The following is a 24,418-nucleotide window of genomic DNA, read 5'->3' on the forward strand; positions in this document are numbered from 1 at the left end:
AGTAGAATTTGCATTGAATTAATTGTTGAAAGTAATCTATAGATGATTTGAAATACATAGGAGGATGTGCAAATGGTATGACTTTTTATATAAAGGACTTGAACACTCAAAGATTTTGGTATGGGGAGAGTAGTCCTGGAACCAATGCAGTACTGATACTGGGGCAGACGGTACCTTGTAGTGTCAAAGGTCGTTGTCATTGAGATAATACTATTTTTAAAATAAACAAAACAGGATTGAAGCTGTAGTTCAGTGGTAAAGTGCTCGCCTAGTACGTGCAAGGCCCTCAGTTCAATCTTCAGCACCACAATAAGGAAAGGAAAACAATTTAAGTCTTGTCTGCAGGTGTTTGGTCTAAACTGTCAAGACAATTACTTCATATCCTCTTTTTCTTCCACAGTGAGGATCAGGGCTTGACCTGTCGTGCGTCATCTTTCAGTAACATAGAATTCCTAGAAAAAGTAAACAAGCATACTAAAACAGAACTATTTCCTGGGGATCCAAGTTTGAAGGTGATGAAGCCTACCAGAAGGCCCAACCATCCTTTCTTCTGAGGCTTGGCTACCTGGTGACTTTCCAAAGAAAGCTGGTCTGGGAATACATGGTTATACCCGCTCTGGAACTGCCAGGAAAGACAAGATGAGTTTCTCCTTGCCTGAGGTTCAAAATCACAAACCCTATTCATGTCTGAGAGTTTTGAGTGACAGTTTAAACATCCAGGATTAAATAATATGGAATAGCTTTTTTATTTCAACCAGGGAGAGTTCTGTCTTCAGAAATGAGAACTTTCTATTGGTTCGGTATTCAGAGCAAAACAACTATCTTATGTCCCAATGTGTCACCTCCTTTGCTGCCCAAACCAATCATAAAATAGTAGGTCTCTTGAGGGCAAAAAAAACCACTTATTTTTCTCACTCTGATTACCTTTTTATATTTTCATAACATGGTTTCTGTAAGAAAGAGAAGGTGAAAACAGCAAGTCTTATGAAACAAAATAGGAGCCATAATATGGTGCTAAATATGAACAAGTAAAAATAAGAAATCTGAGAATAATCAAGCTAAAATGCTAACACATAATTTGGTGGCGATTTTCTGTTCCTTAGAGTTCTCCGATTTTGGTCATATTTAGGTCAGAATGAAGCTGCTGCAGCTTGGGATCTACAGGAAGCTGACTCTGAGACGGTTTAGCAAGCAGGATGTGTCTTAGGGTGTTGCCCTTGGGACAAAGCTCTGTGGGAGGAAGGAGGAACAAGACCAGGCAGAGGGAGAAGTTCCAGGGAAGTGAGCTCCACAGCCTCTCTCACACCCATGGGGAGCCTAGAACTGAACTGGCCTGTCAGGCTGTCCTGCAATGGACCAGAAAGGCTGGACTTCACCTTCCCACCTCAGCGGGGAGCCCAGCACTCCAAAGAAAACTTCAGCCAGCAGCATTCCAACAGCTGGAGCAGCCCTTGCCTGAAAAGAGATCTGAACAGTACGCCTCTGTATCCACCACAAATGTAACCATATACTGGATCTCATACAAATCTAAACCATTTCGTGGGCTAACTGAGGCTGATTTTATTGTTTTTGTTTTTGTTTTGCATACCTGGGCTTTTCTGACAGCTTTCCACAAATGCACAAGTCCAACCCAACTACTTGTATCTATACTTCCACGTTTCTTGTGTCTTATACACTAAACATCCACTTGCACTTCCCTTTACTCATTCTGTTCCCTCCTTCATTCTAGAAACTTTTAGAAATCCTTTATATCTGCTGGGTGTTTTTTTCCTACTGCAACTTTTCCTTTCTTCAAGCTCTCCCTATAGAAGATAATCCATAGCTTTCACATTTTAATTAAAGTTTCAGGTCTTATTTTCTTATCATGGAAAAAAAATCAGTGATAATACTTCACAAGAAGAGTGGTTGTCATCTTTAGTGAATTCAAGGCCAACCTAGAATATATAAGATTCCATCTCAATAAAGCAAACAAAATGCATAGATTCTCCATATTGGATTTACAGGATGCCAGTCCCAATCTCCAAAATAAATCCCCATAGAGTATATACCTAGTACCACCTTTAAAGTGACGTCACTGAACTAAATCAAAAATAGCAGTTCTCAACGTGTAGTTGTGAACTCCTAGAACCTTTGAATATCTCCAAAGTTAATTTAGTTTTAATTTTTTACTGCATTAACTTTGCACTAATGTTGCAAAGACTCAGTGCTTATTAAAACAGGACACAAAATTTAATATTAAAAGAAAATTGTACTCATTATCAATATACATACTGCCTTGCACACAGGAAAAAAGATTCCATGTCACTTAAGAATTTATTAATGAAACAATAAAATTAGTTGTTTTTATTAAATCTCAACCCCTGAGCACATATCTTTTAAATGGCTTTATCGAGATATAATCGTAATACATTAAGTTATACATATTTAAAGAATCTTTGGAATGAGTTTTAACACATGCATATACTTGTGAAACCACAATCAAAAGAATAAACAAGGCTGGGGATTTAGCTCAATAGCATAAGCACCTGCCTGGCAAGCACAAGGTCATGAGTTAGATCCCTGGTACCAGAGAGAATGGGCGGGGGGAGGAAGAATAAACACATTAACCACCTCAGAATTTCTTCTTCCTTTTTCTTTTTGATCTGCCCTTCTAGTACCCAAGGCAAATCATACATCAGCCACAGTGTTTTCCAAAATCCTTGTACAATTTTGCACTACCACAAGTAATATATGAGAATTTTGACCACACAACATTCTCACCAATATTTTGTACTTTTAGCCTTTAATTTTAGCCATTAGAATATACAAATGATTGCACAAACTTCTATTCTCAGCACTCAAGAGACTGAGGCAGGAGGATGCCATGAGTTCAGGGATAGCCTGGGTTACATAGTGAATTCAAGGTCAACCTAGAATATATAAGATTCCATGTCAATAAAGCAAACAACAAAGAAAGAGAAATAACATGTGTTATGTTCATGTAAAACCCTCCAGAGGAATATAATCATTAGGTAACACAAATAGGTGCTAATAAAAAATAAAAATTGAAAAAAGAATAAATGATTGATTTCATTTTTTCTTTTTTATTTGTTTCATTCATTCCTGAACATATCTTTATTATTTCCTTTCTTCTACTTACTGTGGGTTTTCTTTGAAACTCTTCCCTCCTGTTCCATTAAAGTTTCAAAAAATGAAAACTTGAAGATATTAATGTGCAGCAATTCATTTTTTTCTAGTAAGAAGTTTTTAGGCACTGTAATCCTCTTTCAAGTGCCACTTAGATAAGTTACAGGTATTTTGGTATGTTGACTTTTTGGTTTTAATCAGTTCAAATACTTTCTAGTTATCCTTTGATTTCTTCTTTTAGCAAATGTGTTACTTAAACTGTGTGACTTATTTTCCACGTAAAATTTCCATGATACTTTTTATTAAATTTAATTCCATCATGATCAGAGAGCATACTTTGTACAGATTGTTTTAATTTTTTGAGAATTATTTTACATCACAGAATATAATCCATCATGATAAAGTGTATGTTATTATTGAGTAGAGTGCTCTATGTCAGTTTAGTCAAGCTGATTTTTTTATAGCATTGCCCAATTCTTCCACATCACTGACTTTCTAGTTGTTATATTGATTACTAAAAAAAAAAAAATGGTGCAGAAATTTCTGAATATAATTGTGAACTTGTATAGTTTTCCATGCAGGTCTATCAATTTTTATAATAGATGTTTCTTAATGCATAAATGTTTAGAATTGCAATGTCTTCTTCCTCTTTTTTTTTTTTTTTTTTTTTTTGGTACTGAGGATCAAACTCACAACCTCGAGCTTGCCAGGCAGACTCTTATACCGCTGAGCTAAACCTCCAGCTCCATGCAATGTCTTCTTAATAAATTGACCTCTTTATTATTACGTAGTCACTCTCTTTGTACTTGGTAATATTCTTTGCTTTAAAATCTACTTTTCTGTAATATTAATATAATTAACTGTTCTACTTTCCTGGCTAACATGATGCATTTTTCTATCCTTGTACCTTTAAACTATCTTCTCCATATTTTAAACAGAAAACTTACATTAACAGCATATGGCTAAATCTTGTTTTGGGGGGGGTTGTTTTGTTTTATTTTGTTTCTCTTTGTTATCCAACAACAGTCGCTGGCTTTTAAGCAAGTTATTTAGATTACTGACTTAATGTGATTATTGATATTAATAAGTGTAAATGTACTGCTCCATTTGTTTTGCACATATTCCATCTGTTCTTTGGCCATTTGTACTCCTTTTTCTGATTATCTTGCCTTCCTTTGTATTCCAATTCCCTTATTAGATTTTTAGTTATACCTCTGCAGTTGTTTTGAGGAGACAGTATTTGTTTTCAGTGTTTGCATCGGTATTTGTAGTAGAAATTTTTAAAGTATTATTGTTTTTCTTCAACACTCACTACATAATACAGGATCCTACAATAGTATACTTCTGTTTCTTCATTTTTGGTCTTTGTGCTATTTGAGTTGTGACTTTTACCTTTTCTTTTCTTATTTTAATATATAATTGTTTTTTGAGGCCTGGTCTTGCTATGTAATCCAGGCTGGTCTTAATCTTACAGTCATCCTGACTCAGTTTCTGTTATGTTTTACTTCTAAATATGTTACATACCCCACAATCTATTATCTTTTTATTAAACAATTATCTTTCAAACAGATTATTAAAAATAGTTTTAAAAAATAGTTTAAATTCACCTACATTAGTTACCATTTCTGATATTCTGTTCTCCTTTGTGTAGATAAATGCATCCATCTTGAATTTTTTCTTTGTGCCTCAACTGTATTCTTTACTATTTTTTACAGTGCAGATACGGTTAATTCTGTGTCTGTATGCTAAAAAAAAAGTCTTTCTCTGTCCTCAAATTTTGCCAGCTATTTTCTCTGAGTATAGAGTAAGGTATTGACAGATTGTTTTTCAACCAGGACTTTAAAGGTGCACTTCCAGGGTCTTGTTTCCTTAGTTTCTTGTGAGAATTCCACCATAATTCTTATCTTTGTTCCTGTGTACGTAATGTGTGTTTTTTTCTCAATCCATTATCAAGATTCTTTCTTTAATCTCACTTTTTAAGAAACTTTATTATGATATGCCTCCACGGAGTTTTCTTTATATTCTTGTGCCTGGGATTTACTGAGTTTCTTGAATTGGTAAGCTTTAAGTTTTAGTCAAGTTTGGAAATTTTTTAGCCATTATTTCTTCAGACACTTTTATTCTCTTCCCACTTTCTCTCCACCCAGTCCTCACTCATTTGAGAACACAAACCACCTACTAAATTATTTGACATTTTCCCCAAAGGTCATTGGTTTCTTTACATTTTCTTTTTTGTCTCTTCCATTTGTGTTTCATTGCTATGTCTTCAAATTCACTAATCTTTTCCTTGGAGCACTCATCTGCTATTAGTTCTAATGTTTTTGTCATGTCAGACATTTTTTCTCCATCTTTGCATGTTTGATTTAGTTCTTCTTTTTACCACGACGTCTCTCTTTGTATGATCATTCTAAGTCCTACCTTCTTAAAGATATAGAATACGGTTATGACAATGATTAAGCCTTACCTACTCACTTATTATCTACACCACTTCTGTGCCTTTTTTTCTCTGCATTATAGGTTGCATATTCCTGTTTCTTTCCATATCTAGCAGTTTTTAATAGAGCTAGATTTTGCTTTTTGCTTGTTGAGTATTTTTGTATTTGAGTGTTCCTTTAAATAATCATGATTTTTTTCTGGGAAACAATGAGATTAATAATAGTTTGATCCTTTAGAGACTGGCTTTTCACTTTTCCTAGAGCAGAGTGTCCTATTGTCCAGGATAATTTGATCTACAACTGAGACAATACTCTCCTGCGTAGTCTACTATTTGTCCCTTGTATTTTAAGGTTTGCCACTCCAACTGTTGCAAACACAAAATATTCTGGTCCATTTTTGCTCTGAGACTTGTTATTCCTACTTACTTTGGGTAGTTCACCCACCATCTTGAGTAGTGTTTTCATATGTATTGGTCAAGGCTCAGCTGAAGACTTGTGGAGAGAGCTTCACTGATCTCCAAAGCTCTTCCTCCATGAGGTTTTGTCTTCCAGAATTTCTTCAGCAAAATCTAGCCCCCTGACTTTCCTATGTTCTCAACTCTTTCCACTCATGGAAATCACCTTTGCTGCGGCCTACGCTGCCTCTCGGAAACTCAAGTCAGTAAGCTAGAAAAAGTATCAAGCTTATTTCTTTTCTTTTCTTTTTGTCATCCCTCTTCTAGGATACTTGTTTTCCAATATTTAAACAGGATTTTGATATATTTTAATCAAGATAGGATGCTAAATCCAGTCTCATCTTCACTCCAGAAGCATAAATTGAAAGCATATTGCCCTTTCATATGATACATGAAAGAGTGATATAAATAAATCACTTCTGTTGCATACGGAAGGACAATTGTATCAAGGAAAAACACACCATTGCTTGAGATGCATTCTGAACTATTTGCTTTTTTCATCAAATTCCACTTTTAATTGGAAAAACAATGACTGACAAATTCTGATTATTCAGATTTGTATATTTGGCAGACATTTGTTTGAAAATGAACAAATGATGCCTATGCCTTCAAAGAAAAGGACTGACAGCATCTGTTGCCAACAATAGAATGATCTTTCAAGGAAAAACTTGATTTGGAAAGCTTGCATCTGCTGCCATACACTTAATAATTTCCTGATATGTAATAACTTTTCTGACGAAATCAATGGTTTAACAAATGTGATGATTGTTCAACATTTAGAATATCTTAATAACCTGGTGAGTTGATATTTTTCAAATTTTCTTTTTTTTTTGTCTTTTTCATTTTTATCGGTACCGGGGATCGAACTCACAACCGCCTGCTTGCAAGGCAGGTGCTTACGCCGCTGAGCTAAATCCCCAGCCCCTGATATTTTCCAAATTTTCAACTCACCATGTTAAAAAAATGCACAAAGATCTATTATGAATACAAAAGAGACCAGGATATAGTATAATGGGGTTAAAAAAAAGTTGCTTACATAGTTTTACATTCTAAATTGCAATGGATTTTTATGGCACTACCATTTGTTTATATTTAATAATAAAAATTTTCAACAATTCTGTAAAAAGGCTATAAAAATGCTTCTACTACGTGTCCGAGTAAGGCCAAATTTTTTTCATATTCATATTTCCACCAAAATAGCACAACAATTGAATGTATAAATAAATGAAAACTCAATTGTCTTCTTTTTTTTCCCCTAGTATCAGGGATCCAACTCACAACCTTGTGCTTGCTAGGGAGGTGCTGTGCCACTGAGCTCTATCCCCAGCCATAATTCAGTTGTCTTCTAAGAGGCAATAAAGACATTTTTAAAAACATCCAACAATGTCAGTGTTCTTACTAAATTCTTTGTTTTATTAAATGTGTATTTTTTATGAAAATGTGATAAAAACATAATGCTTCTATTTTAAAATAGAGCCATAATTACTTACCAAAATCTTCTTTTAATTTTCAATACAATAAATATTGACAGACATAAACCACATTAATAAAAACTATTTATGGCTTTCAGTAAGTGTTACCAATGTAAGGGGTCCCGAAATGGAAAGATGTAAAAATTATTATGTAAAACTATTTTACCTAGGAAAGATTATTATACATTAAGCCAGCGGCTCCAACTGTAGCTGTACTTTGGAGTTCTCTAGGGAGCTTTTTAAAAATCTAGTGGTGTCTGGTGTGTGGTCTGGACATTAGAATGCTTAGAAGTTCCCCAGGTGATTCTAATGTGTGGACAGGGCTGAGCATTACTGCATTAAGCCATATATTTAACGAGCACATTAGTAGAAATCATATAATCAGGTTAATAAAACATAGTAACCATGCTGCATAGTAGTTGTTTGGAAGGGTAAAAATAAGAAGCCTGGGAAAGCGGGCCAGTCTTACACAATTTATTAAATGGGCAGCTTACATTCAAATCTCCCTGCTTGGCCCTCGCTTCTTTGCCCCTGCACAAGTCTTGGCATGAAACTCTGTGCCATTTATTTCTTCATTAGTCCTAGGGAATTAAAGAGGCTCACATTACATCCCTCCCTAAATCTGCTTTCCACTGCTTTCAATAATGGGGTGAAAATTAAAATATTTGTGTCTTCAGTTCAGAGTCAGATTCTGGCTGTTCCTTAGAAATTTCAGGAATCTAGATTTCCTGTAAATCATCCCAGTTTCTCCCACAATATCAGAGGTCAGGTCAAGGTAGTAATAAAAGTTACAGGAAAAGCTCCTTTGTCTTCTGGCTTTCTGACCTTCTCCACTATACTCTCCTCTCAAAGAAGGGGAGAAGAACAGTTCCCATTTGAAAAATTCAAGAAAGTGTACTAAAAGTTACACAAGAATATGCAACACTACTCTTTCACTCCAACAAAATTTCTTTTACCTTTAAACTAATTTTGTATTGCTTTTTTGTAAAGTCAATGTTTTTCTCTTACAGCCAAATATGTTCAAGATACAAAGAAATGAAACTGTAGTAAGGAAATGAGAGTAGACAGTGTCAAAGATGAAGAAAACAAACAAAAAAATTTCATTCTTTGCAGCTCACAGTAGACAGCTCTAAACTATACAATACCAAAACTCAGTGTAAAATGTAAAGGTACATGTTTTGGTTGTTATGCAAACTGTTCGTGCATACAGTAGATAAGTGCATATTTGCAGATACATACATAGACTTTGTGTTTTAAAAATTATATTGATGCTGTTTTGTTTAATGTTGTGAGATCAAATAAGGCAACAAAGACCTAATTTCTGCAATATGTTAATGATAGTACATGAAAGATATAAAGATAGTTAAAGAACTTGTTTCCATTCAGAGTGATTAGAAAAACTTTTATGATATGTTAGAAATATGATAAAGGATTTAATTGTATTGATACTGCCAAATACCTTTTCTAATTTGATGTTATATATAAGTAAAAATTGTATAATCTATAAAGTAATATAGCCATGCCTGTAATCCCAGTATCTGAGAAACTGAGGCAGAAGGATTATAAGTTTAATCCAGCCTGGGAAACTTACTAATTGTGAGTCTCTGTCTCAAAAATAAAAAATACAAAAGGGCTAGGGATGTCCCTCAGTGTGAAGGTCATAGATTCAACCTCAGAAACTGCTCTTAGGTCAATTTTAAAAAATATTTAAGGCTGGGTAACTCATAAATAAAAAGTTTTTTGACCTCTCTCAACACTTTCTTGTCACTGTCAGCTGCATAGTGCCTACCTGACAATACCTGACACTCACAATTTAAAAGAGGAAAGATTTATTTTAGGTCACATTTATAATCCATGGTCAGCAGCTCTAGGGCATTGCTTTCTTTTCTTTAATGAGATGTCTATCGTATCTATTGGGAAAGGAAAACATAATTTTTTAAATATCAAAATATAAGCTAATATAATCTAAAATCAAGACTAATGCACTTGTCTTTTGACTTGGTATTGTTTATAGTTTTTCTGAGGTATTATATTTATCTGGTTTTATTATGAAGGTTTTTTACTGATCAGGCTGCAAAGAGTATAATCAGTTTTAACTGAAAAAGAAATTCCCTTTATCTCAGAGCAGTACTGTGATTGTTAATTAGTTCCTTTCTGATTAAGATTAATTTTCAAGTCATATATAAAAATGCTCGCTTTTAAATACAGGTTAGGCCTAGCAGTCTCAAATGAAAGAATAAGAAAGACTCCAAAATCTCTTCCCACTGTGTCCAAAATTAAAACATTAAGAAAACAAATAGGGAGTTCTTGAGGGTATAAATCTCTGTAGAGTGCTTCCCTACCATGTATAAGGTCTGGGGTGGAGTCTCACCACCAAAAACAAACAAACTAACAAACAAAAATAACACAAATTTGCAGAAAATAGCAACAGTCATTAAAAAAAAACCCAAATTGTTTATGCCATGGTAGCTATGAATAATAATGTTAATAGCTAGAAAGTTGCAATGTAATACTGTAAGTCAAAGTCTGTCTTTCAACCACAGATGTTCGTATCTATTTATATATGTATGTCTATTTTATATATAGATATTTATATAACTTTTACTTAGATTTAGATTTACATTTACACTAAATTTATGCTGTTTGTTTTATTTATACATCTGAAAATATCAACAAGGTATTTGGAGTGCTTTCATAGTACTAAAACAGCACAGACTGTGGTCAAATAGTTCTTTCAGCACTACAATTTATATGTATTCCATTTTTCAGGCTGTAATAAATTAGATGAACTAATCTATCTTTAATTTTAATGTTTGAAAAAGCATTTCAACAGAGCTCATCATCAAACAAGAGTGTGCCCAAATTTCCCCCCAAAAGAAGCTTAAATTTTAGCATCCAATTTTAATAAGAATAATCCCCTTCTGTTACTGGCCAAGGCTTGATGTTTTATGGTCCTCACTCAATAAATCATGTAACTGTTATGGGAACACTACAGTTTGAATTAGGAGATCTGTGACAAAACAGCAGAAATTGATTAATTGCACTTCATAATATGCTTAGTCCCTTGGGAAACCCTTTCTAATAGGGTTAGATTTGTATTACAAATTAGGAAAAGCAAAGTAATTTTAGGAAGGGGACGAGGGGAAATTTCATAAACAAAAGGGAGTGGTCACACAAGAACTGTGTGTCTCCATTCCACTCTAAAGGCAAAGCAGTCTCCTTTCAATACTGCTTTTAGATTAGAAAAAGTAAATATCATTCAGAACATAGAGCAATGGCTCAGGTAGGAAATGTGTGTCATTTGAGAGTAACCCGTAGATATAGGATCAATAATAATAAAATAGATTATTCTGGATTTTGCAGACTAAAAATATGAGGAATATACGGTGTAGTAAACAATAGCCTAGTTGCATACATCTGTGTGTGCTACACTTACATGTGTTTACTAAATCAGACAACTGGTTATATAGTGTTATTTTCTACTACGCATACACACACACACTGTAGTCTATAAATATAGTTGTACGTCACCAGAATGTGTCCTCAGAAATGAATCGATAGGCAGTTTCACAGTTCGTTGATGGTATCAGGTACCACACACCTAGGCTACACGGTTTATATTGTGTATAGTCTATTGCTCCTAGGGCCATGATGAACAAAACACCAGGTAATTAAATCAAGCATGACTGAAAATTACACAATCAAGAAGTGCTGTAAACATAAGGTACATGAGGTTGCTGCCAGCAAAACGTGTGGATAGTCTTCCATTACACATTTTGTTGTAAGGGAAAAAAGTACATTTACAACCACAACAAAAATTATAGTGGGGGCGAAGGGTATAGCTAAGTAGGAAAGTGCACGCTTGGCATGTGTAAGGCCCTGAGTTTAATCCCAAACACTAAAAACAAAAATTAAAATATAGCCATAGCATACACATAAGCCAGTAACATAGTCTGTTATTATCTGTATCAAATACTGCATACTGTACTTAACTGTATATGCTATAATTTCATACAGGTTGGAAGTGTATTGTTTATATTAGCATCACCATAAAAACACGAGACACATTCTCTGACACTTTCCAGTTTGCCTTTTATTTTGCCTCCAATTTTTTTCTTTTATTCTTTCTCTGTATTATATGTTTTCCTATATCTCGGCAACTGGATTTAAACATAAATACATCTTTAAATTGTTCAGTAAGTCAATAAATCAAGATGGAAGAGTCTCGAGGGAGTCTAGGAAGAAGACAAATGAGTGAAATTAATATCAATTAGTCTTTAGCTAAGGTAGCCATCATCATGAAAGGAAATGACAGAGTGTAAGGTCAGCTAATCAGAATTCTTTCTTGACATACTTGAGGTTTTGAAATATAAGGTGGCATGATTGCAATGCAAATTACAGTAAACTGTTCAGATATTCCAACTGATCATATTAAAAATAAAACCAACAAACAGAAGTTTAATGATTTTCTGCTCTACTAGCACACTGTAAAATGGTACTGGTCACTTGAGAATGGCAGTACCATCTTCCTCGATGAAATAAAGAGGAATTTATTGTAGGGTTCTTTAGATTCCTGTTCCTTTTCAGTTTTTTTATATCATTTTAAATTTCCCTTCGTAGAATCAAGCTTAAAAACTTCTCTTTCTCTATGCAGCCAAAAGACAAGAAATAGGGATATTAAAAAAGAATACTCTTTAACATGAAAAGTAATATTAATACAATAAATAATGATAGCATTGAGCTTCTCTGTATTCTAGGCATTTTAAAAAGCATTTCTATATATTACCTCATTTAATTCTTACAACAGTCTATGAGACAACAGTTATTATTCTGGTCAATCAATGATGAGGAGATTGAATAACACAGACGTTAACTGTCTCACAGTCACACAGTTTATTAAGTGGTAGCATCATGATAATACCAAGGTAGATTACACTACATGTATAGTGCATTGCATGTATTTTTTCACTTAACTCACATAAGTACTTTATGAAGTACATAATTATTTCCCCCCATTTTATACATGAAGAGATCAATTCTTAGTGTGATTAAGTAGCACGGGTCTAGGTAAATTCTGTCTTCAAAGTCCCATCCCAACTCTTTCCTTCCTAATGGGCTCTTCTAGGTTAGTGCAGTTTCTGCACTGAGTGGGAGCTCAGATCCTCAGTAAACTAAATATAAGAGCAAATAATGAAAAGGAGGAGCAAGTGGAATAAACACAGAAAGACATATAAAAATAAATAGATGTTTTGACCTAGACTCGTGTTAAACTAACACGGGTATTATGAATAATAGCCTTTATATCCAAGCAGAATTTGGACTTGCTTTTAGATAGCAGGAAACAAATTTAGAGTCTATTGTGCAATATTTTAGGACTATTATCAGACTAACACAATCAAGATATATTGGAAAAATTCACTAGTTGTACCAGTCAGTGTTCACTAGAGAAGGTATACAAACAGATATAACATGAGATATATAAAGAATTTACAAGACTGGCTTACAATGGCCACCCACAGAGTCGATGAGGAAGAGTGGAGAGGGTGTCTTCACACTGGAGACTGAGGGTTCAGCGGAAGGTCTGGAGCTTTCTGCAGTGTCCTGTTCAAGCCCATATCAAACGGCTGATTGGTTTGTGCTGCGAGCCAGGAGATGAAGGTAAAGACTGGAGCTCCTGCAAATCCATCCTTCCTTTCCCCTTTGTAGTATCCAGGCAACAAGCCACCCTGGGGTAAGTCTAGTGTGTGGAATTGCTGAGCCAACTTAGTTGAGCTTCTCTTACTCAAGTTGACACAGTCTGTCAATCATCATACTAGTCCACCCAAAATTTACTGAGCATGGTGTTAAGTAATGATAAAGAAAAATAAATGTGGTCTTCCATAAGTTCAGTGGAGGAAAGGGTAGATAGAGACCCAGGAGGATCTGATACACATTCAATCCACAATGCAATGTGATAGGAGACATGAGAATTGTCAAAGGTTATCAGAGTACAGAACAATTATAGACAGCCTCCAAATCAGATAAGTCAGTTCCCAGGGTACGGCAGTTCAAATTAGTCTAAAAAGTTGTGCAGTAATCCAAATTGAAGTCTAGTAAGTCTCCCTCTGCTGACAAAGTCATAAATCGTAAGACTTTTCTGCCCTATTTTCACTAAAAGTATATTGACATACAAATGCTTTTTTTTAAAAACTTTTCACAAGGTCATGGGAAAAGACACAAACACAAAATAATTTCTTAACTGAATTCTGTAAATTAAATCTGGCTAAAGTTTTAAAAACAATGACCATTTGCTCAGGCTAGTCCTTAGCAGATCACGTTTTTCTGCACTTAGGATTTTGAATCAGCTCTACTATCAAGATCAAGGCATTGATCTTCTTTGCTTGTCTTGGGTATATGTATGAATAATTATGTGTACGTCTTTAAATACACAGAGTGGGGTGTTAGCGTGTGATTGGAAGATTTGAAACTGCAACCAAAAAAGAGAAAGACTGAAAGATCCTGTTTTCATTAAATATCATTAAGAAGAAAAATCCTTCCCATCTTGAGCATTCAGATTATATTTTCTCTTAGGGATAAAATACATCACTTATTAAACCCAATTTTATCCCTTTAATGCCCTTAGACTAGGAAGGAAACATTTTGAGGAAATTAGAGTCCATGTCAAGCAAAACAACTACAGGTATAAAGATAGGCTAAAATGCGTTTAAAGATTTGAAAAAGTGAAAAAAAACAATTTTATGTTTAAAAAGCAGAACAGTGGGAATGAAACAAAATACAAATGTGTAATGTACATACTCTTGCATATACACACATCTCTGTATAACAGTAGCTTGATTCTTCTAGAAAACTTATTTCGAAGCGTGGTAACCCTGTATCTAAAGATCACAGCAGAAAATGCAAGTCAACAGTGAGATGTCACTGGCTGCGATCGAGCTGTGAGGTGCTGGGAAAGTCTAGAAAGGACAGTTGGGGCCAGACTAAAACGTGTGCTGGGAGATGGAAGGGGAAAAGGCAAAGGTGGACAAGGGAGTTCTTAAAAAAGGTTAACTTGAGTGAATCTACTTTCAACCTTAAAGAATCAGCTTGAATTAGATAGATGCCACCGGATGTTAGCTCCTTCCAATACTGGAAATCCATCAGGATTACACACCATACTTGTCCCATCTTTAACGTAACTTATTTTAAAATTCCCATTTCTTGGGAGGGGTAGGGAATTTAGGTCACGCTTAGCATGTGTGAAGCTCTAGGTTCCATCCCCATCACACACACACACACACACACACACACACACACACGCACAAAATTTATTTTTAAAATCTCATTTCTTAATTTCAATCCCAGGAATAGCGTTTCAGATTAATGATCTGGCTTCACAGTATGGGCCCATTTCGGTTTATTTTCTTTCTGTTCTCAAAAGCTATCCTCTTGACCTCTGTACTGGGATGCTGATTGTTGCCTGTTTCTGAATATTTTACTAAAGCACTTTTTGGGGATGAAACGGGGTTGACGCGGGGCCGCTATGCCATTTCTGTGACAAGATGCTCCGGCTTTTCTCTCACATAAAACACCTGTAATTTAGCACACAGCGTCTTCTAGAGATCTGAAGCGACTCCCACTCGCACCACTCAGCCAGCGAAGTCACCCTCGTTTCAGGGCTCAGAGATCGGCTCCCCCTTGTGCTTCACCCTGGTGGGAGGGCTCACACTCGAGGGCTCGCCCCACTAGGGGGAAACAGTGAAAGCAGCCACGCAGTCGGCGGTGCTCTCGGCCGCGTCGGTGTCGGTGCGGAACGCGCGGGCGCGGGGCCAAGCGGCCACCCGGAGGGCAGGAGGGAGGGAAGGGAAGGTGCGGGGCCGGGCGGTAACCAGCTCAGGGTGCCACCTGCCCTCCGCTCCGCGCACCTCCGAGTCCCTCCTCGTCCAAGTTGTCACTTCTTGCCCCTCAGAGGTAGCAAAGAGAGGGCGTGTCAGTAGCGATAGTGAGCTCTAGAAAGGCACCGCAGCGGCTCCACGCTCTGGGGCGTCCGGAGCCGCGCCCCCGGACCGCCACACCTCGCGGCGCGGCCCCCACCCGGCCGGGACCCGCGGGGGAACTACAGCTCCCGGCAGGCCCCGCGCCGGCCGCGCGCCCCCGCCCGCGCGCCCCGGCCCCCCGCCCTGCCGCCTCAGGACGGGACGGGGAGGGCGGGAGAGGAAGGGGCGCCGGCGGCGGCGACGGCTGCGGTGGCGGCGGCGGGCGGGTTCCTGCGACGCGCGTGAAGCCCCGTCCGCGCCCCGTCTGAGACCTAGACGCTAGCGGGCGCGGAGTCTCGGGACTGGCCGAGCCCGACTCTGTAAGTACTCGCCTCAGGGGGCGCGGGGCAGAGCCGGAAAAGTTCGCGCCGCCGCCGCCGCCCCTTTGTTCTCGCGGCCCGCCGGCCCCTCCCCCACCGGCCGCCCGCACGCGGCGACAACGGCGGCGGCGACCAGGGCAGCGGGACTCCGGGCGCGCGGGGCTGGGCGGCGGCCGGGGCCGGGCGGGAAGTTGGGGCGGCGGGCGGCCCAGGGAGCGGGGCGCCAAGTTCCGGCGTCCGTGCGAGGCCAACTTGGATACGCGCTCCTCCGGTGACCGCCGCGCCCGGTCCGGCGAGGACCTTCTCGGTCCCCGGGTCCCCCGAACTAGTTCCCGAAAGCAGACCCGCGGCACTCTGTGCGGAATTTTGGATGCTGCTGTTCTTTTTCTCTTCGCTTTGTACCCGTCACAAAGTGGTGAGTAGATAGTGCTTGGAGAATGTCAGACCCCCCACCCTGATTTCCTGGCTGCTTGAGTTCTACAAAGTTGCAAGGTTACTCTGAGTTCTCGCGCAGGCCAGTGGTTTTGTTTTTGTTTTAAAAGATGAAACACTGAAGAGTGCAACTTTCTTTGATCAAAAAGTTAACCACGCACTGCACGATTGCCTGTTGGATACTTTATTTCAAGTCTTTGCAACAAGAAACATAGGCCTTGCAGTCTGCAGACACGAATATAAATCAAGCGACAGGCGACCTGCAGACTTTTCCACACAGATTGAAGGCATGGACGCAACTGTCTCTTCAACCACACCCATCCCCACAGGAAATAAAACTATCAGTGTTGTCTTTGATTAGGAAAGATAAGTACACCCTGAACTACTACTATTTCATAGGACTTGGCCTTTTTAAGTTACGTAGCCACAAATGAAACAAAACTTTTAAAAGTCCTAATCTATACCCTAGAAAATGTTCTTCTTCTTGAAATGCTTTTACTTTGTATTTAACGGGTTTTAGCGATTTCCATGTTGCTTATTGGAGATTAAACTTAATACAGTGAGGGCAGGCAGTACCTATGGATTTGCTGCAAATTTCCATAAAGGTCTCCCACTGAGATCTAGGCCGTTTTTCTCTTAAACCTTACCTCTTAAGAATCTAGATTGAGATCAAATTTGGCAGTTCAACTAAAAAGAAAAAATTACTAGCTTTAGTAAAAGCAGTATTTAAAACATATCATCGGAACCTTTGTAGTGAATTTTGCTTCATAATACACAGGAAATGTGGTGGGCCTGAGCCAATTCCTATTTGAGATGTGAGTTATAAAGCAGTTCACGTGTCATGATCATTCAGGTTCAAGATTGTTGGCTGGTGTATATCCTGAAACTAATTTTTGAAGCATCCCTGATAGTAAGTCTTTTACTACTCATATTTTATAAGCTCTTGGTTTCATCACATGATCTCTTTAAAAACACATTTCTTTTTCTGTGTGAACAGTTTTTGGTTCAAATAGCTGCCTACAAAAAAGAACTTAATAAATGAGCTTTCAAATGTTAAATTTTTAAAATTTAAGAATGAGAACACCGTACAAGAAAAATTGGACAACTATATGGTTTCTTAAATGTGTTTTTAAGGGACATTTTATTCTCATTTTTTAAAGTTGATAAAATATATTAACAATTGTGGAGTTAATTACTATTAAAGAAAATTACTTGTGAAGAATTCAAAATTTAATATGTGGGAAAATTTATTTGCTAGCGTGAGTTTTAATTTTATTTAATAATCACACCCTCCTATGCTGATCATATTTGAGCCTCTGATTATGTAACTCAGATTGAACTTCTTTATATGAATGGCTTTTTGGAGCAATGGTTTAAGGAAAAAAATTGAGATAAGGTTCTTAGGAGATATTTTAGTTTTAATGTTAACATAGAAAAAGTTTTCTCAACTTGTGTGGTTAGTTTATAGTAGCAATATGTGAGAAATTGCCCTTTGGCTGTTAGCCAATCAGATTTCAGATACTACTGGTGCAAAGATGAAGATGTATCAAGCTCAACATAGATTCGTTTTGCATTGCCAGACTGGCAATCTGTAATCCTATTATTGGATATACTTTTCAGTGCCGAGCAGAAAGCATACATCATGTTCCCTCTCAGTACTCTGCCTTGACAGTGGACGAACTAAGATTCAAATGTCACTGTCCCTGATGAGTAGAATTTCAGAGGAAATGATTTAGTTTGATGCTGAGTTTTAAAGAGCATTAATCTAAGGTAATAGTCATGTTTTTAAAAATATATAAGTAGTTAAATGTATTATTACAGAATAAGATTTTTAAAATATATTTGAGTTTTTACACAGTATATGGTAGGTATAAAAGTAACTTTAAGGTTTTTAAACAAAAGCAGAAAATGAATGTTGACTTGTGCACTGGTTAGTATTGCAGCAAAAAAGGTCACCCTTTTTTATTTGCTTAAAGAATACATGTATGTATCAGTGTGGGGATGGGAGATACAACCTTCTACCTCATTACTATTACTAGTACATAAAACTGAACCTGGACAACTCTTTGATGGAGTCATAGCAGATATTATGCTAAATAGAAAAGCATTTTACATCTTCACTTTAACCTTTACTAAGTGCAAAAAATACTGGTTACACACTAAGTAGTAACTTTTTGAAGTATTTAATAACTACATATGGTTTGTCTTCCTGGAATTGTCTGTCCTCTGTATTTCTTCAATTATTAGTTATTCAAAGATCCCCGCTTAAATATTGTTTCTTTAAAAGAACTCCATGAGAGCCCAGATGAAATTAAATCCTCTTAGTGTGCTCTGTCATATCACTGTTTGTGAGTTGCAAAAAGAGCAGAGCCCATTTCTGTTTTGGTCACTGTAGTATAACTCTAGGATCTTTCATAGCTGTCTGATTAATAAATTGAACTAAGTATTTATTGAATGAAAAAAGAGCTGTTGTTAGAGGCTCTCATTAGAGACTTTGTTAAGGTAGGAATTAAAGTGATGAGAAGAGGGGGAAGCACCTGAAGGGAAGTAGATGGGCTTATAATGTTATCAGAAAACCTCATCCAAGTGCCGTGTCACCGTCTTTGTAATAAGTGAGCAAAATGGGCTTAAGAGGCTTCGTTGTTCTTTCAGGGTAATATCAGTTTCAGTGTGACAGATATGTAAGCACATTTAGGTGGGACACATAATAGCTCCCCAAAAGAATATTTGAGATGTTCCAAATAAACATTAGAAATTCTTGGCAAGTAGACAATACTGTCATTTTAAGCCTCTCTCATAAGTGTGAGAAACACTCTCTCATTGATAAAACAATCTGTAAATTTATAAGATGTACTCTTTGAGTTTTCTAGTTGATACATAAAGACAAAAACTAAACACAAAGGTTCATATAGAGTTGTTAGATTTCTTTCAATACTCAGTCTTAATGTTTTGCCTCTTACAGAGCAAATCAAGGTAATTTATGAATCAGGAGAGGGAAGACAGGATGAATGTGCAAAAACTGATATGATAGCTTCTTGGTTTCTTACATTCATGTTCATGCTGATACTATAAAAAAAAATCAGGCTAGGAGTATATTTCAGTGGCATAAGTGCCTGCCTGGCAAAGACAAGGTCCTGAATTTGATTCCTCAGTACCATATAACAATAATAATAATATAATAATTTATACAAAATGATACATTGCTTATGAAGTTATCACTAGTTCTGGTAAATCAGTCAACTGTATTATGAGACAATTACTGTTATTTGATTAATAGTAATTAACATGTTAGAGATTTCTTGGGCAGACATCTGTGAAAAAATTATTACTATTTAACACAGCAGTATAGTATTTTGAAGTATTTTTGTACAGAATTATAAATATTTTACTACTTTATTATGATAGTTCACATTTTTACAACTACTCAAGTTAGCTGAGTTCCAAAGTTCATTCTTTAGCAAGACAGCTTGTGTTAGGTTGTTCCATGTGGAAAGAAATAGTAGAAAGAACAAGGGATTTGGAGTTGGGGGCACTTTGAATTGCTTCCATCATTTTCTAGCTATGTAGTTGTGGGCAGTAAAAAGCGGTGGTTTCATTTCTGTAAAATAGCTGAATCTTTTGGGATGGTGCAATGATTTAATAAAGGACCATATCTCACTTGCAGAGTTTAACATAAAGTAGAGGCTTGTTAGTTCCTTTAATCACTTTAAAAATAGCTAAAACTTTCTGAACAGTTTGAACAGTTACTGTATGCCAGGTACTGTTATAGATAGGGACTTTACATGCAGAAATTCAGTCCTTACCCTATTGGTGATTCATGTAGAGAGTGCAGTCATCTTCGCTTCTACTTTCTGCAGTAATGTTGAATAAAACCAATTCTTCTGTTAACACCTCTTCAAATATTGGAAGACCACTTACTCTGTTTGATTTTAAGCATATACAATTATTTATCATAGAACTTTTTCCATCTTTATATATGTATCCCTCTGCCCCAGTCTAAAAATCTATGACTCCAAAAATGTAGACCATAAAAATAAACATAATATTGATGTAAGCCAACTAATAATAGATGTACAGATTAACACCGATGGATTTTCAGTGCCTAGAAGATTTGGGTTTGCATTAATTCTTTAGGCATCTATTATGAAACAGCTGATGTTAAACTCTTCGGTTCATAACTCATACTCCTGAATAGCTTCAAAGTCAGCATTTCCCCCATTTGTTTGTTGTACATTGAACTTGATGAAACTAAAGTATATTATTTAACCTTGTCAGGTTTCACTTTAATTTTAATTTATTTCTCCTGGGTTTTTCAGCCTGCAGATTTTTATAAGCATATCCTTTGCATTTTTATTACCTCATATATAATTTTTTTTAAAAATAAGGCTAAATGTAGAATTCTAAGGTCTACCCCCTAACACTTTCCTCATTTAAATTGACAGTTTCCCAACTGCACCAACTTCCAACTCACTTGAGCACCATATTTACACATAGATGAAAAACCATCTCAAATACTGTTTCTGTCAGAATACACCTGCCCCTACTTGGAAACACTTGTGCATGTACAGGCGCGCGCGCGCGCGCGCGCACACACACACACACACACACACACGTACACAATGGCTTTGGTAATTAGTGACTTGCGGCAAATCCTTTAAGCTCTGAACTTGTTTTCTCAGTTGTAAAATGGATTGTTGTGAGGTTTAAATGAGGAAGTGCTTAGAACACTGGCAGGTTCTAGGAGCTCAGTGGATATAAGCTATTATGCTTTCTTTTATCTAAGAAGTCTGACAGTTACTCTTCTAAGTTGAAGTGGATGGCATTATTTCTTGCTTTGAATTCAAGTTGACATTTAATGATCATTATATTCTCTAGTCATTCACAAACCATTTGCTTCATAATCTATTCTTAAATTTATCTTAAGGATTTACTAGTTTAAGTATATTATTTCTGACATTTACTCACCTAGCCCTCAGTACTTGGAGAAACTGTACTTAACTCCAAGTCTTGATTACTTCTTTCATTCCAAGTTCTTTCTCCAACATTTTTGGATTCAGCTTTGTGACAACACTTGCTCACTTCTATAACTGTATGCAAATAAGTCCCTGGACACAGAGACTTGAACTTATGTAAAATCATTTCAGTCTCAAATTCATGAAGCCCCGGTTTCAGTTCTCAGTGCCTTTCTGTGCTTTATTTAAAAACTGTTAGAGAAGATAGGCAAATAGAAGTTGAGCAATTGTGTCTCTGTGTGATCTCTCAACCTTAGCAACATCCTCTCTGAGCAGTGATTCTCAGTTCCTTTTTCTCTTTGAGAAATAGTATGTCATTGTGGAGACAGTACTGGTTAACAGAGTATGAAACCTGGGTTCTGATTCCCACTCTGCTACTTCATAGTCATGTGATAAGTTGCTTTACCACCTCTGCTTCAATGTATTCTTCTGCAAAAATGGTAGTATTTGCTTGTCAACTCTCAAGTATCAAGAGATAGAGAATGTGAAACATTTATAAAACTACCAAGTGCTATACAGTGTAAGATGAAATAATAGTAATTTACTTGAAAGTAACTCTAAATGCTTTTAACAGTTTTTTTCTGACCTTTTCTCATTTTTAATACCACTGTGTTTTTATTTTTTGCTCTTCTGTCATGTTCATCTTAATTTAGCCCCATCATCTTCTTTGCAGAGTCATTCAGCACACAAGATGTTTCACTTTTTTATCCTTGGCATTCTTTATGGGTACATAGATGACATTTAAAAGGTTCTGTCTCTTGTAAATTATTTCGCTTAGCCATGTAGGGTTATACTTTCATACCTTTTTCTTTTCACACTGTGCTTTCACTGTCAGTAGTGTCCTCCTTCCTGCTGCTAGAGATCCCTTGTGATGAGGTCACTTTCTTTAAAGTTCCTGTCATTAATAGGTCTACTTTCATACTTCTTTGTTGGCTACATAACCAACGGTCCAAGCTTCCTACTTCCTTAGCCTTCTCAAAGAATTTTTCAACAAAGCAAATCAAGAGTTGTATTTTGGTACAATTAGACTTTTAATATATTTTTTAAAAGAATACTCTTCTTACATTAGGAAATTATTATATGTATTTTATATGGCTGATTGGTATATATTTTATATTTGTGATGATATCACTTTTACTTTTTTGTCCCTTCTGTTTTCTGTTTTTGTCATAACTCAGTTGTATAATGTAGAATAAAAATGTTGGTGTTTCATTAACTTAAATTTTTTATTCAAGTTTCACAAATTACTAAGTAATAGGAATATTTTTTCAGGCAGGAGACTCTGTGTAAATTGTATATTGCAAAAAAAATGGTTGATTAAAAAATGGCTACTCAGTAGGATGTATTAGTGAAATACAAACATAACCAAGAATTATCATTTGAAAGCTGTAGGAATTCTTGTATTTTTAAATTGTCAATTGTATATAAAATATTAAAAACCTTTTTGAAAATTCCTTCTAGGCTGACAACATCAACCTTTCTTGATGGACCCATTCATCAAATGAAATATGCTTGTACTATTTGTAAAAAGCTTTTTATCTCAACATAGAAAAGCTTCACCCCTAAAATGGAAATGAGGACATTTGATAGGCTGATTTAAGTAGTGGATATTAAGATATTCCATCAAATCATTGAACCAGAGGATAAATATTGAATAAATTAACCCCAATACTGTTTTTTACCCAGGAAGATTTCATCTTGAGAGAAAAAGAACTTTGTTTTCTGAAATGAAAAATGAGACAAGAACAGGCTTAAAAGAAAATAGGTGAAGATATTAGTATAGTAAATAAGCAATGTCAACGATTATTCTCATGAAGATATAACTCAATGATGTGAAGTCCTTCACAGATCCCAGGTTTTGGTCCTAAAGACGAGACTTTTTTGATGGAACTCATTAAGAGAAGTAGTATTTTTTGTTTATTCAAACTGCAGTAACAGAATTTGTTACCATTGGTATGAGTGTCTTAATAGAGGAAATAAAGAAACTTTCATCTAAATCAAAAGTGCAGTCATTTTTGTGCTGCCCTTATTTTGAATACCATTTAAAAAGAATTGACAACTATTTTTAAAGATTAAAGAAAGGCAGATGTCTGCAAATAATTCCCCTCCATCAGCCCAGAAGTCTGTAGTACCTGGAACAATTCCTGCTGTGCTTCCAACTTCTCCATGTTCAAGTCCTAAGACAGGATTCTCTGCCCGACTCTCTAATGGCAGCTTCAGCGCACCACCCCTCACCAACTCCAGAGGTTCTGTGCATACAGTTTCATTTCTACTGCAGATTGGCCTCACGCGGGAGAATGTTACCATTGAAGCCCAGGAGCTGTCCTTATCTGCTGTCAAGGATCTTGTGTGCTCCATTGTTTATCAGAAGGTACTGTGCAAACTATTTATATCAATAGTTTTTCTAATTAATAGTTTCTAATGCTTCTGTATAAATTATACATGTTAACAATGACTTAACACATGAATCCATTGGTAATTTTTGTCCCTAATTATGAGTGTGTTTAGAAGCATTTGAATAGATTGTGGGCTGAAAGTCTGAAATTTCAGAATCTAATTGGAATCTCCAGTATATTCTAGACTGAAAACATTCTTTATCCCAGCATTAAAATACCACTATTTGTCTTTTAAAAACTGAAGAATCTGTAAAATCAAAGGGACATAAGAAATCTTAATTGTTTTTGGACAAAGTCAGAAGGTAGAAGGATGTAAAAAGACACTGAGAGGGTACTTTACCAAAAAGCTGGAACACAGCAGTGACCACTTCCACACATTGTGCTTCTAGGTGCTCTGTGTTTTGTCTTCTCTTTTAGATTTCCTTTCCATTTAGATTTGGATTACTCTTCTAGGGAGATACTCAGAGTCTACTTAAAATATCATGTTAATATGGGAGGACACACTTTCACCTTAAAAAATAGGTAAATCAGTTTTGAAAGTGTGACATAATATTTGAAAATTCAAAATGGTTTTATTTTGTTCCCCATTTTCTACCCTACATCATACCAGTTTTTAAATAATTTAAGTTAAATGGCCTTAATTTTGACTAAAAGTGGATGAGGTAGTATGTTTTTTATTTACTGTGAACTATTTATATGGGTTATATGAATTGGTTTCCTTTTCATTACAGATTACAGAGATTCTTTTACAAGATTCT

General features: G+C 36.2%; 1 protein-coding gene across 5 annotated transcripts in view; it reads left to right on the top strand.

Annotated features, from left to right (window-relative positions):
- Positions 1-15,658: 15,658 nt before the first annotated feature.
- Positions 15,659-24,418, top strand: part of Prkd3 (protein kinase D3) — an 86,359-nt gene continuing 77,599 nt past the window's right edge. Inside the window, exons 1-2 of one of the 5 annotated variants that reach the window (XM_063229703.1) lie at positions 15,659-15,820; positions 22,726-23,635. In XM_063229703.1, the coding sequence (XP_063085773.1) occupies positions 23,351-23,635 (285 nt within the window). In that variant the 5' untranslated portion in view covers positions 15,659-15,820; positions 22,726-23,350. Of the gene's footprint in view, positions 15,821-15,946; positions 16,236-17,030; positions 17,163-22,725; positions 23,636-24,418 lie in introns of those variants that run through there. The other 4 variants (XM_063229707.1, XM_013155837.3, XM_063229705.1 and 1 more) reach the window with 4 other exon arrangements.

Source organism: Cavia porcellus, unplaced genomic scaffold (assembly GCF_034190915.1).
Source record: "Cavia porcellus strain 051 isolate PalLab524CR breed Dunkin Hartley unplaced genomic scaffold, mCavPor4.1 scaffold_1, whole genome shotgun sequence".
NCBI lineage: Eukaryota > Metazoa > Chordata > Mammalia > Rodentia > Caviidae > Cavia > Cavia porcellus.